This window comes from Felis catus, chromosome C1, assembly GCF_018350175.1.
Source record: "Felis catus isolate Fca126 chromosome C1, F.catus_Fca126_mat1.0, whole genome shotgun sequence".
Taxonomy (NCBI): Eukaryota; Metazoa; Chordata; class Mammalia; order Carnivora; family Felidae; genus Felis; species Felis catus.
The window spans coordinates 57,940,996-57,954,642 of record NC_058375.1 but is presented as its reverse complement, the minus strand read 5'-3'; the positions used below and the strand labels follow the sequence as shown (position 1 = coordinate 57,954,642).

Below are 13,647 nucleotides of genomic sequence, written 5' to 3'. Positions count from 1 at the left end.
TGCCCCAGGATTTGTACATACTTTGGCTATGGCACAAATTGGGCTCTACTACATGTAGTGGAATCTAGATCTGTCTCTCCTGTTATGTGTGAGCTCCTCAAACAAATGTATTCAAGGTCATTGAATATATTATCTTTGTAGCTCTAACATTAGCATGGTTTCTGGTTCATAGAGGTGTATTTGTAAACGGTTTTTGAATAAATCAATATATAAAAGATGTGCATGCTTTTTTGTTTTGTGTCTGTGATGATAGTATAAATGTATTCTTTTGATAAGAGAAGAAAGTATTTTTTTCCTTAATCTTTTGCCAGATTTTCTCTTTTATGTGGTCTCATGCTTGTTCAAAAGAGAAACACTTCTTGTTCTTGTTGCTTTTGCAATTATTTTAAGGAATTTTTAATGTCAAGTCAAAAGAAGAATAAAATTGGCTTTGGGAACACACATCAAAATCTCAGTGGCTGAAGAGTTATTATAAATCCAGCTGCTCTGGCTACTCAGCCCAATTGTGGTTGCCGTGTGTGTGTGTGTGTGTGTGTGTGTGTGTACATGCTTATTTGACCGCATGTGTTATGAGTGGCAAGAGGCAATGTTTTTATTGGAAGCCACTATTTCACTGAGTGGGAAAGGCTAAATACTCAAACTCAATGAGTTAACTGGTAAACCTACTACTTAGGAGATATTACTGGATTGTCTGTGTGTTAGTAGAAAAAAAATGGACTCTAGTTGAACTTTCTATTTTTAACACCTGATAATTTGCCATTTACCATTTCGAAAATTCAAATGGGTTCTAATGGAAATCACCCAAACTGAGAGAAAGATTTTTATTTTGTGGAAAAGCTCTAACATAAGCAGAAACTATTATCTAGTTACCTATACGAATAAGTTTGATTTTGCAAAAATAAGACTTGGTATTATATGTAGCATTTTCTTTTTCAGTATATAACAATATAACTTTCTCAGTTTTAAAAATAAGTTTTAAAAATCTCAGTTTTAAAAATATGTGGAGAGATGAAAAATATAATCCTAAGAGAACAAGAGAATCTTCCATACATTTCGTATACCTATACTATTTACAAAAGGTATGTGAAATACAAAAAATAAACAAACAAACTAGTGAAAAAACACTTGGTAACCAAACAAATGTTTTATTGTGAAAGGCAAACACTGATATTTATATATTAAGATTATTAATCATTACCATTAATATATAGCACAGATGCTAGACAATGTGGCATAATAAAAACTTACATACCCCAGGTAGCACTTGTAATGCATTATTATCCATCCATAACTCCCTTAAATTTTGTATTTGATCCAGAACTTCAGGCTAGAAGAGAGGTAGGGAGAAAGACAACACAATTAGTCTTTTCTTAGCACAATAGAAGTGTAATTTCTTGAATCTGGAAACTTTATTTGGGAATCTAATGTTAATCCTTTAAGAAGTTCTAAGTTTAACAGACTGTCATCAAAACTGAGAGTCCCTTGTATAGCTAACTTAGAACTCATCTGGAAACAATCAGAACAACATTAATAAAAATTAAAATCTATACCTCTCTCTTAACACCTTACAATGATCCTTTGTAGCATTTATTACACTCTAATTACTCAATGTGTCTGTCTTCTTCACTAAAATATAAGCTTTTGAAGAGCAGAGCAATGTTTGTTTTTTCATCTTTATTGTTTTTTTTAATTTTAATTTTTGTTTTTTTTAATTTTATATTTTATTTTTAAAAATTTACATCCAAATTAGCATATAGTGCAACAATGATTTCGGGAGTAGATTCCTTAGTGCCCCTTACCCATTTAGCCCATCCCCCCTCCCACAACCCCTCCAGTAACCCTCAGTTTGTTCTCGTATTTATGAGTCTCTTCTGTTTTGTCCCCCTCCCTGTTTTTATATTATTTTTGTTTCCCTTCCCATATGTTCATCTGTTTTGTCTCTTAAAGTCCTGATATGAGTGAAGTCATATGATTTTTGTCTTTCTTTGACTGACTAATTTCACTTAGCATAATACCCTCCAGTTCCATCCATGCAGTTGCAAATGGCAAGATTTCATTCTTTGTGATTGTTGAGTAATACTCCATTGTGTGTATATATATATATATATATATATATATATATATATATATATATACATATACCTCATCTTCTTTATCCATTCATCCATCGATGGACATTTGGGCTCTTTCCATACTTTGGCTATTGTTGATTAGTGCTGCTATAAACATGGAGGTGCATGTGTCCCTTTGAAACAGCACACCTGTATCCCATGGATAAATGCCTAGTAGTACAATTTCTGGGTCATAGGGTAGTTCTATTTTTAGTTTTTTGAGGAACCTCCATCTGTTTTCCAGAGTGGCTGCACCAGCTTGCATTCCCATGTTTATTTTTTAATCACTATTCCTCACATCCCCATTGCTTGCCATGGTACTTGACACACAATAGGTTTTTATCATGAGTATGTGTTAGAGCCTTACACACAATTGCCCACTCCCCCACCGTCCCAGGCATTGCATTACTGAGATATGATAATAGTATGAATCAGACCCACTCATTTCTTATCTCTTCATTTACTCAGCAAATTTTGATTGGTTGAACAGTGGGGATGCCTACTATGGTAAGGCACAGTGTACGATCCACAGTTATTCAAACTCAGTTACTGCCTTGAAGTAACTGATGATCTAATTGAGCAGACAAATGCAAAAAATAGCAGAAACAGAAGGTAGCATATGGGAGAAAAGAATAATGTAGAGAAGTTCAGAGAAAGGAGAGAGAGAATATGATCAAGGTGTAACACATAGTGCATAATGAAATTTCAATTCCCAAATTGAAGCATTCTCTAAATTGTACCTCATGGGCAGAAGACTATATGGAAAGGTTAGAGGTTGCTATTGCTACCATCATCATCTTTTTATTCGTGATGACCTTTTTCTGATTTCTCTCTAGAAATTATCCTATTCAGGCCACCAGCTTCCCTTGAAGCTGATTCCTTCCAGGAGGGAAGTGAGGAAGCCTAAGCTAATTGGTGCATAGTATTCACCTGGCCACAGGGTTGGCTGGAGGATGGGAACATGATCCATTCAGAGCAGTTGAGAAACAATGTTTCTTTCCCTGAGGCTTCAGGGGAAAAGACTTGCTCTTCCCTGCTGGATTAGAAACTGGAAGGGGACAGCCCTGGGAGCTTCAGGTGTGAAGAAAAGGGGAAGGCTGTTTCAATTAAGAGATGGATCCTGATGACATCATATTAGGCCAAAATTAAGCCACACCTGAAATCAGATGTTTTGTCTCTTTTAACTGAAAAAAAAAATTATCACTGAAACAAAGTACAGCCATAGTTCAGTAAACTTTGAGACCTACTTAGGAAAACTAGTGTATTTTATAGAATAATAGTGTGAAAGAATGGAATTGTATATATGTTAAGATGAGAATATTGGTAATCGTGGGTAAGCAGGAGTTATGTACACACATCTTTGACACATTAGAAGGGCTTCAGAAACTGCTAGGACTAGTTTGGAAAGAGGCTCTGATACCTTTAGCTTGCAATTGCAATTAAACATGGTACTATTCCTTGGAAAAATTCCATTTACAACAAAGATCAAAATCTAAAGTTAGAGAGTGGCATTCAGCTGTGGACTCAGAGGCATGTGTGAGTAAGTGTGGGGGATTTTTTTTGTGTAGGAAAATATTCCTACTTTTACTGACACCAATAGCAAACAGGCAGTGAACTACTCCAACTGTATGATAAGCTGGGCAAGGACGGAAAACATAAATCAAGTCGTAGGAAGCACACTCTGATGCGCAGAGACTTTGAAGCAGAGGGCTGGCTAGGAATAGTCAGGCCAGTTGGAAAACATCAGTCATATGGTGCAGATTTTCCTACACCCAGGCACCATGCAGACTTTATGAAAAGAGATAAGAGTTGCATACTGGAAACTTCAATACATCCTTATGTATGTGATAAGATAGAGATTAATTTATAAACTTCGAATGGTGAACATTACTCAAGATAAACTCTATTGTGCTGTGGTAACAAATTAATCCCAAAATCTCAGTGGTTTAGCACCACAGGCTTACTTCCCACTGTCACTACATCCAGTGTCATGGGTTGCCACCATCTCAAGACTTCCAGAAGAGCCAAAGCAGAGAAGACAGTATAGAAAACTAGTCATTGCTCTTAAAGATCTCAGACTAGAAGGGACATATATCACTTCTGATTATACCTAATTATCTAGACTATTTCTATGGCCTCAAGTTTAAGAAAGCCTAAGAAATATAAAAGAAATTCATGAATTATTTGGTGAACACTACTGTCCCTGCTACATGGTGACACCATATATATATATATATATATATAAAAGAATGGCAAGAATGGATACAAAGTACTTCAATAAGTCAGTTATCCCTTCATTCAGTAAGTACTTATTAAACATTACCTAAGTTCTAGGCATTACACTAGAGTCATAACGGATGGTGTGGTCTCTGTCCTCAAGAAAGTCATGGTCTATTTCTGCAGCAAATATGCAAAAAGCAAATACATGGCATTATGGGAAAATGAAGAAAGGGGAACCTATATGCCCTTGTAATGAGGAAGCCACATAACTATTCATGGAGCTCAGATGAGAAGGAGTTGGTCAGTAAAGAGGAGAGAAGAGGAAGCACATTTTAGCCAGAAGCAGAGAGATGAGAAATAGCATGATGTATGAATGGCAACAGGCACTTTGCTTTACTGGGGTGTTAAGTTTGAAATAGAGTGAGTAGTAGAAAATGAGGCTAACAAAAGAGGGTGGGGTCTGTAAAGGTCTCATGTTAGGGAGGTAGAACTTTATTACATGGGTGAAGGAACATCACTAAAAGATTTTTAATAGGAAGTGATTGTGGGAGATAGGTGTTATATATATATATATATATATATATATATATATACATATACATATATATATATATATATATATATATATATATATATATATATAACTATCCTGTTGGAAAAAAGAAAAGAAAACAAAAACAGGAAATCTTAATAGGGCTAGTTATGAAAGAGATAATGAGGACTAAAGATAAAGAAGTTGAATTCAAAAAACACTTAGACAATGAAAACAATAGGATTTGGTGACTTAATATAGGGGTGAGAGTGAGGGTCATGCACGTCCCCCAGTTTCCCAGCACCTGGTAGTTGCCACCAATGGAGATGCAGAATATTGGGCTGGAGACATATGAGAGAGACTGAATTTAGTGTTTTTTTTTTCTCAAAGGTTTTATTTAAGTTAAAGTTAGTTAACATATAGTGTAGTATTGGTTTCAAGAGTAGAATTTAGTGATTCATCACTTACATACAACACCTAGTGCTTATTATAACAAGTGCCCTCCTTAATGCCCACCACCCATTTAGCCCATCCCCTGACTTATTTTCCCTCCGGTAACCATCAGTTTGTTCTCTATATTTAAGAGTCTCTTATAGTTTGCCTCCCTCTCTGTTTTTATCTCATTTTATTTTTCATTCCATTCCCCTGTGTTCATCTGTTTTGTTTCCTAAATTCCAATGAGTGTAATTATATGGTATTTGTCTGTCTCTAACTGACTTATTTCACTTAGCATAATACACTCTAGCTCTGTCTACTTCATTGCATATATATACATACACATTACATCTTCTTTATTCATTCATCAGTTCATGGACATTTGGGTTTTTTCCATACTTTTGTTGTTGTTGATAGTGCTACTATAAACAATGGGGTGCATGTGCCCCCTTTGAGTCAGAATTTTTGTATCCTTTGGAGAAATACCTAGTGGTGCAATTGCTCGGTTGTAGGGTAGGTCCAGTTTTAACTTTTTGAGGAACTGCCATACTATTTTCCCGAGTGGCTGCACCAGTTTGCATTCCTACCAACATTGTAAGAGGGTTCCACTCCTTTTCTGTGCAAACTTGCAAACATCTGTTGTTTCCTGAATTGTTAATTTTAGCCATTCTGACAGGTGTGAGGTGGTATCTCATTGTGGTTTTGATTTGTATTTCCTTGATGATGAGTGATGTTGAGCATTTTTATGTGTCTGTTAGCCATTTGGTATGTTTTGTTCGGAGAAATGTCTGCTTATCTTCTGCCCATTTCTTAACTGGATTAATTCTTTTAGGGTGTTAAATTTGATAAGTTCTTTGTAAATTTTGGATTCTAGTCCTTTATCCGACATGTCATTTGCAAATATCTTCTCCCATTCCATAGATTGCCTTTTAGTTTTGTTGATTGTTTCCTTCACTGTGCAGAAGGTTTTCAACTTGATGATGTCTCAATAGTTCATTTTTGCTTTTGTTTCCCTTGCCTTCAGAGATATGTCTAGTAAGAAGTTGTTGTGGCTGAGGTCAAAAAGGTTGCTGCCGGTGTTCTCCTTTAGGATTCTGATGGCTTCCTGTCTCACATTTAGGTCTTGCATCCATGTTGTCTTTATTTTTGTGCATGGTGTAAGAAAATGGTCCAGGTTCATTCTTCTGAATGTAACTGTCCCGTTTTCCCAACACCATTTGTTGAAGAGACTATTTTTTTTTCCATTGGATATTCTTTCCTGCTTTGTTGAAGATTAGTTGACCATACATTTGTGGGTCCATTTCTGGGTTCTCTATTCTGTTTCATTGACCTATGTGTCTGTTTTGGTGCCAGTACCATACTGACTTGATGATTACAACTTTGTAATACAGCTTGAAGTCCAGAATTATGATGCCTCCCACTTTGCTTTTCTTTTTCAACATTACTTTGGCTGTTTGGGGTCTTTTCTGGTTCCATACAAATTTTAGAATTGTTGGCTCTAGTTCTGTGAAAACTGCTGGTGTTACTTTGATAGGGATTGCACTGAATGTGCAGATTGCTTTGGGTAGTATAGGAATTTTAACAATATTTGCTCTTCCAACCCATGAGCATGGAATGTTTTTTCACTTCTTTGTGTCTTCGATTTTGTTAATAAGTGTTCTATAGTTTTCAGAGTACAGATCTTTTACCTCTTTGGTTAGGCTTATTCCTGGGTATCTTACGGTTTTTGGTGCAATTGTAAATGGGATCGATTCCTTGATTTCTCTTTCTGTGGCTTCATTTTTGGTATATAAAAATGCAACAGCTTTCTGTAGATTGATTTTATATCCTAAGACTTTGCTGAATTCATGTATCAGTTTTAGCAAAAAAATTTTTTGTAGTCTTTTGGGTTTACAACATAGAGAACTATGTCGTCTATGAATAATGAAAGTTTAACTTCCTTGCCAGTTTGGATGCCTTTAATTTATTTTTGTTGTTTGATTACTGAGGCTAGGACTTCCAGTACTATGCTGAACAACAGTGGTCAGAGTGGACATCCTTGTTGCGTTCCTGACCTTAGGGGAAAAGCTGTCTTTTTCCCCATTGAGGATGATACTAGCTGTGGGCCTTTTGTATATGGTCTTTTTGATGTTGAGGTATGCTCCTTCTAGCCCTACTTTCTTGATTTTTTTTTTTGTATCAAGAAAGGATGCTGTATTTTGTCAAATGCTTTGTCTCCATCTATTGAAAGATTCATAAGGTTCTTATCCTTTCTTTCATTAATGTGATGTATCATGTTGATTGATTTGCAGATATTGAACCACCCTTGCAGCCCAGAAATAAATCCCACTTGATCATGGAAAATAATTCTTTTAATGTACTGTTGGATTTGATTTGCTAGTATCTTTTTGAGAATTTTTGCATTGGTGTTCATCAGGGATATTGGTCTGTAATTCTCCTTTTTAGTGGGGTCTTTGGTTTTGGAATCAAGGTAATTCTGTCCTCATAGAGTGAGTTTGGAAGTTTTCCTCTCAATCTTATTTTCTTGGACAGTTTCAGAATAGGTATCAACTCTTCTTTAAATGTCTGGCATGGGAAGCATCTGGTCCTGTACTCTTGTCTGTTGGGAGATTTTTGATTACTGATTCAATTTCTTTGCTGGTTATGGGTCTGTTCAAATTTTCCATTTTTTCCTGTTTAATTTTGGTAGTTTACATGTTTCTAGGAATTTATCCATTTTTTCCAGAATGCTCAATCTGTTGGCATATAATTAATTGCTCATAATAGTCTCTTGTAATTGTTTATATTTCTTTATATTTCTGTGGTGTTGGTTGTAATCTCTCCTTTTTCATTCTTGATTTTATTTATTTGGATCCTTTCTCTTTTTTTTTTTGATAAGTCTGGCTAAAGATTTATCAATTTTGTTAATTCTTTCAAAGAAGCAATTCCTAGTTTTGTTGATTTGTTCTGTTTTTTTTTTAATTTCTATATCATTTATTTCTGCTCTGATCTTTATTAATTCCTTTATGCTCATTTTAGGTTTTATTTTCTGTCCTTTTCCAACTCCTAAAAGTGTAAAATTAGGTTGTGTATTTGAGACTTTTCTTGCTTCTTAATAAATGCCTATATTGCTACATACTTCCCTCTTATGACTGCCTTTACTGCATCCTAAAGGTTTTGGACTGTGGTGTTTTCATTTTCATTTGCTTCCATGTATTTATAAATTCCTTCTTTATTTCCTTTTAAATATTTATTTATTTATATTGAGGAGGGAGGGGCAGAAGAGAGGGAGAGAGAGAATCCAAGCAGACTTTGTTTTGTCAGCACAGAGCCCAAAGTGGGGCCCAAACCCATGAATCATGAGATCATGACCTGAGCTGAAATCAAGAGTTGTATGCTTAACTGACTGAGCCACCCAGGCACCCCTAATTTCTTCTTTAATTTTCTGGTTAACCTATTCATTCTTTAGTAGGATGTTCTCTAACCTCCACGTGTTTGTGGTCTTTCCACATTTTTTCTTGTGGTTGACTTTGTTTCATAGCATTGTGGTCTGATAATATGTGTGGTATGATCTCAAACTTTTTGTACTGGTTGAAGGCTGATTTGTGACCCAGTATGTGATCTCTTCTGGAGAATATTCCATGTGCACTTGAAAAGAATGTGCATTCTACTGCTTTAGGATAAAATGTTCTGAATGTATCTGTTAAGTCCATCCAGTCCAGAATGTCATTCAAAGATACTGTTTCCTTGTTGATTTCCTGCTTAGATGATCTGTCCATTGTTGTAAATGGGGTGTTAAAGTTTCCTGTTACTATTGTATTATTATCAATGAATTTCAAGTTTGTTATTAATTGATTTACACATTTGGCCTCTTTCAAGTTGGGGGCATAAATACTTAATAGTGTTAGATCTACTTTTTTTTTTTTTGAGAGAGAGAGAGAGAGAGAGAGAAAGCAGGGAAGGGGCCAAGGAAGAGGGAGAGAGAAAATCTTAAGCAGGCTTTATGCCCAGTATGGAGCCTGATGCAGGGTTCAATCTCATGACCATGAGACCTGAACCAAAATCAAGAGTGGATACTTAACTGACTGTGCCACCCAGGCACCGCTAAATCTTCTTGTTCAATAGACCCCTTTATTATCATATAGTGCTCTCCTTCATCTTTTACTATAGTCTTTTGTTTAAAATCTAGTTTGTCTGATATAAATATTGTTACTCCAGCTTTCTTTTGATGTCTATTAGCATGTCCTCACTTTCAAACTGGAGGTGTCTTTGGGTCTAAAACCAATCTCTTAGGGGGTGCCTGGGTGGCTCAGTCAGTTGGGCATCTGACTTCAGCTCATGATCTCATAGTTTGTGGATTCAAGCCCCATGACGGGCTCTGTGCTGACAGCTCGGAGCCTGGAGCCTGCTTCGGATTCTGTGTCTCCCTCTCTCTCTCGCTGCCTCTCCCCTGTTCCCACTATGTCTATCAAGAAAATAAACATTAAAAAAATAAAAAAAAAATAAAATGAATCTCTTGTAAGCAGCCTATCAATAGGTCTTGTTTTTTTTTTTTTTTTTCATCAATTCTGACACCCTGTCCTTTGATTAGAGTATTTAGTCCATTTGTATTCAGAGTTGTTATTGATAGATCAGAATTGCCATTATATTGCCAGTAAGGTCACTATTCCTGTAGACTGTCTCTGTTCCCTTTTAGTCTCTGTTGCTTTGGGTCTCTCTTTCCCTCTCAAAGGATGACCTTTAATATTTTTTGCAGAGCTGGTTTAGTGTTCATGAATTACTTTAGTTTTTGCTTGTCTTGGAAACTCTATCTCTCTTTCTATTCTTAATGACAGCCTTGCTGGATAAAGTATTCTTCACTGCATATTTTTCCCATTTAGTACATTGAATGTATCATGCCTGCCAAGTTTCTGTGGCCTGCCAAGTTTCTGTGGACAGGTCTGCTGCTAACCCTATGTGTCAACCCTTGTAGATTAAGGACCTTTTGTCCTTAACTTCTTTCATAATTATCTCTTTATCTTTTTATTTCTCAAGTTTCACTATGATGTCTTGATGTTGACCTGTTTGGTTTTTTTAATTTTTTATTTTGAGGGGAGTTCTCTGTGCCTCTTGAACTTGGATGCCTGTTTCCTTCCCCATATTAGGGAGGTTCTCAGCTATATTTTATGGAAGTAAACCTTCTGCCCCTTTTTCTTGCTCTTCTTCTGGGACTCCTATAATATGGATATTATTGCACTTAATGGAATCAGAGAGTTCTCTAAGTTTATATTCATAATCTAATAGTTTTATTTCCCTCTTCTTTTCAGCTTCATTATTTTCCATAATTTGGTCTTCTATATCACTTATTAGTTCCTCTGATTCTTCCATCTTCTTGTGATTAAAACTAGTCAGTTTTGCATCTCAGTTATGGCATTTTTTATTTCAGCCTGCCTAGTTTTTAGGTCTTTTATCTCTGCAGCAAGTTTTCTCTGATGTCTTCTATGCTGCTTTCAAGCCCAGCTAGTATTCTTATGATTGCTGTTCTAAATTTTTGTTCAGATGTATTGATTATATCTCTTTTGAGTAAATCCCTGGCTATGATTTCTTCTTGATTTTCTTTTGGGGAGAATTCCTCTGTCTTTTCATTTTGTCTAGGTTTCTGTCTTTTACGTGTTATGAAAGTCTGTTATATTTCCTGCTCTTGAGAGTACTGCTATGTTAAGAAGGTGTCATACACTGTCCAGGGCCTGTTACTTCAGGAAGTGTTTCTGGTGTATGCTGTATGCACTCTGCTGTTGTGTTTTGGCTGCTCTTTCCCACAGGCCAGTCCTCTGCAGAGCTCCTCCTTGCTTGCAGTGTGGAGTGTTTGGACTTTTAACAAGGTGCGCTTTTATTTGTTTGTTACAATATGCCTGATTAAAAATTATAAAGAATAAAATAAAAAAAAAAGAAAAAAGCCTGATCCTAGAAAGAGAAAAGGAAAAGGAACTAAAACAAAGAATTAAATAAAAAAAACTGTAAGCCTGGTTCTAAAGGAAAATAAAGTTAAAAAAGAAGACTGATCCAAAAAAAGAGAAAAGGCAATGAACAAACAAAAAACTATAAGCCTGATTCCAAAGAAGAAGAAAAAGAAGAAAAAGAAAAAGAAAAAAAAAAGCCTGGTACTATTTCACCAGAACCGAAGCTGATGCTTTGGAATACTCTATAATCAGTAGACTTGGTGAATGGCGTGGGGTGGGGAGAGCTGTGCTGGTCCTCTAAGGGAGAGGCTCACAATCAGACTTGCCCTAGCAAAGATGTCTCTGAAGAACAAGGGGGGCAGGGTTTGGTGTACGTGGCTTCAGTCTCTACTGGAGGCACGTGTTGCTCACTGAAGTCCCACCCTGCTGGTGGATGGTGTCACCCTGCTCTCTTATCCCTGGAGATGTAAGCTCATGACTGTCACTGGTCGGGAAGCCCATCCAAAAAAAGCAAACAATCTCTCCCTCTTGTGTCCCAGGCTTCTGTCAGATCCCAGCCCTCACCATCTGCCCTGGCTATTGGCATGCCCAGTGCCACAGTTCTCGTGTGCTTTATCTCTGGTGTGCAGCTGGGATTCAAAACTCCAAATATTAAAGAATGTGGCATGGTGCAGACCTGCTCCTCTCCTCTAGAGGAGAGCTTCAGTTTGCTGTATCTGGTGCCATTTTGTCCCAGAAAAGCAGTTGCAGGGCTACACAGGAGCGTGGAGTTTATGGTGAATCATAATGAAAAGCTTCAGATTATCTGCCCTCTGCACGTGCTTCTGTCCCTTGCTGCTGAATGTCTGCTCAATGGTGCCCACTGGGTCTTTTGTCTTTAGAGAAGCAATATATCCTCTTCCAAATGTACTCCAGGAAGGGTAGTATTCTCTCCCAGTGCGACCTAGTGGATCCCTACACCATGCTGTCTGTTCCCTGGCCTCTGCCCTCCTTTCCAGGAGTACTGCTGCCCACCTGGCTTGACTCTGGTGAATGGCGTGGACTTTGAAAACCTCAGAATTTAGGGGTGCCTGAGTGGCTCAGTCATTTGGGTGACCAATTTCGGCTCAGGTCATGATCTCATGGTTAGTGGGTTCAAGCCCTGCACTGCACCCTGTGCTGACAGCTCAGAGCCTGGAGCCTGCTTTGGATTCTGTATCTCCCTCTCTCTCTGCCCTTCCCCATTTGCTTTGTCTCTCTCTCTCTCTCTCTCAAAAACAGATAAACATTAAAAATACATTTTAAAAAACCTCAGAATTTGATCTCCATTGTTTGCAAAGACTTGCGATAATCAGTTCCTCTTGATTCCTCAATCAATGGTTTTGGAAAGATGTTTTAACCCAATGCACGGCTCTCTCTCCTCTTCCCCTTTCTTCTCTCTCTTCTCTGTCCATGGAAAGGGCTCCCTCCCTTCTGCGGCACCACAGCTTCCCCCCACCCCCCCACCCTAATTCACATCTCTGTACCTCATAACCACCATATTTTCTCTAATTTTGCAGATTTTTCTCTTAATCCTCAAATCAATTCCCTAGGTGTGCAAAGTGATTTGATGTTAATCTACTTGTGTTCAAGGGACAAGGCAAGCCCAGGGTCCCCCTACTACTCTGCCATCTTAACTCTCTCCTCTGAAATAAGTTTTGACCATGATTAGATTTAGGTTACTGTGCGATACTGTTGGAGATGTCCAGGAATCAGTTAACTACTAAAATCTGAAGGTTGGGGAATAGGTCTGAGCAAGTATAAATACATGTGGATGAGTTCCCTATGGAAGAATGTGAGGAAACCAGAGGTACAGATGACTGAGAGAAGAACCTTGGGTAACATTAACACTCGAGAGCTGAAAACAGGAAGAGCAAACTCAAAAGAAGGCAAGAGGGCATAGAGTCCAGGAGAGAAAGAGGTTACTAAAATCCAATGAATTGAGTTGTGTTAAGGAATAAGGAAGTGTGAATAAAAGTATCATTTACAGGAGAGATGTCCAGTGAAATAAGAGACTGAAACTGTCCACTTAATTTTGGAAATAGTAGTATAATGGTAACCTTAGTGATAGAAATTGAGGGGCTATGAAGAAATTGAAGAAGTCAAGGGAAAAGAAAGCTGATAAGAAGATACTAGTAAAGACAGACAGATTAAAGACAGATAAAATGGTATAAAACTAATTAAGTAAATTCTAAAAGGTGGCAAATAAGTGAAATTGATAACAGAAGAGGAGAAGCTGGCCTTGAATCGAAGTAGGACATCTCTTTCACTGAGACTCCAGGGAAGATGGTAAAGGTGGTGTGGTTGTAGGTGGGCTTGACTGGGGAAAGGCTGAAAGTGGAAATAGGGCATGTGTGAAAGTCTCAAAGTTTCTTGATGAAGTAGAGAGCAAAGTAACCTGTTGAGCAGGAGG

The 13,647-nt window shown here is 37.3% G+C and overlaps 1 protein-coding gene across 9 annotated transcripts in view; it reads right to left on the bottom strand.

Annotated features, from left to right (window-relative positions):
* LRRC7 (leucine rich repeat containing 7) overlaps nt 1–13,647 on the bottom strand; it is a 550,569-nt gene that overhangs the window by 147,192 nt on the left and 389,730 nt on the right. For all 9 annotated transcript variants that reach the window (XM_019837223.3, XM_045034767.1, XM_019837219.3 and 6 more), the window contains exon 9: nt 1,253–1,327. In XM_019837223.3, the coding sequence (XP_019692782.2) occupies nt 1,253–1,327 (75 nt within the window). The remainder of the gene's footprint in view (nt 1–1,252; nt 1,328–13,647) is intronic.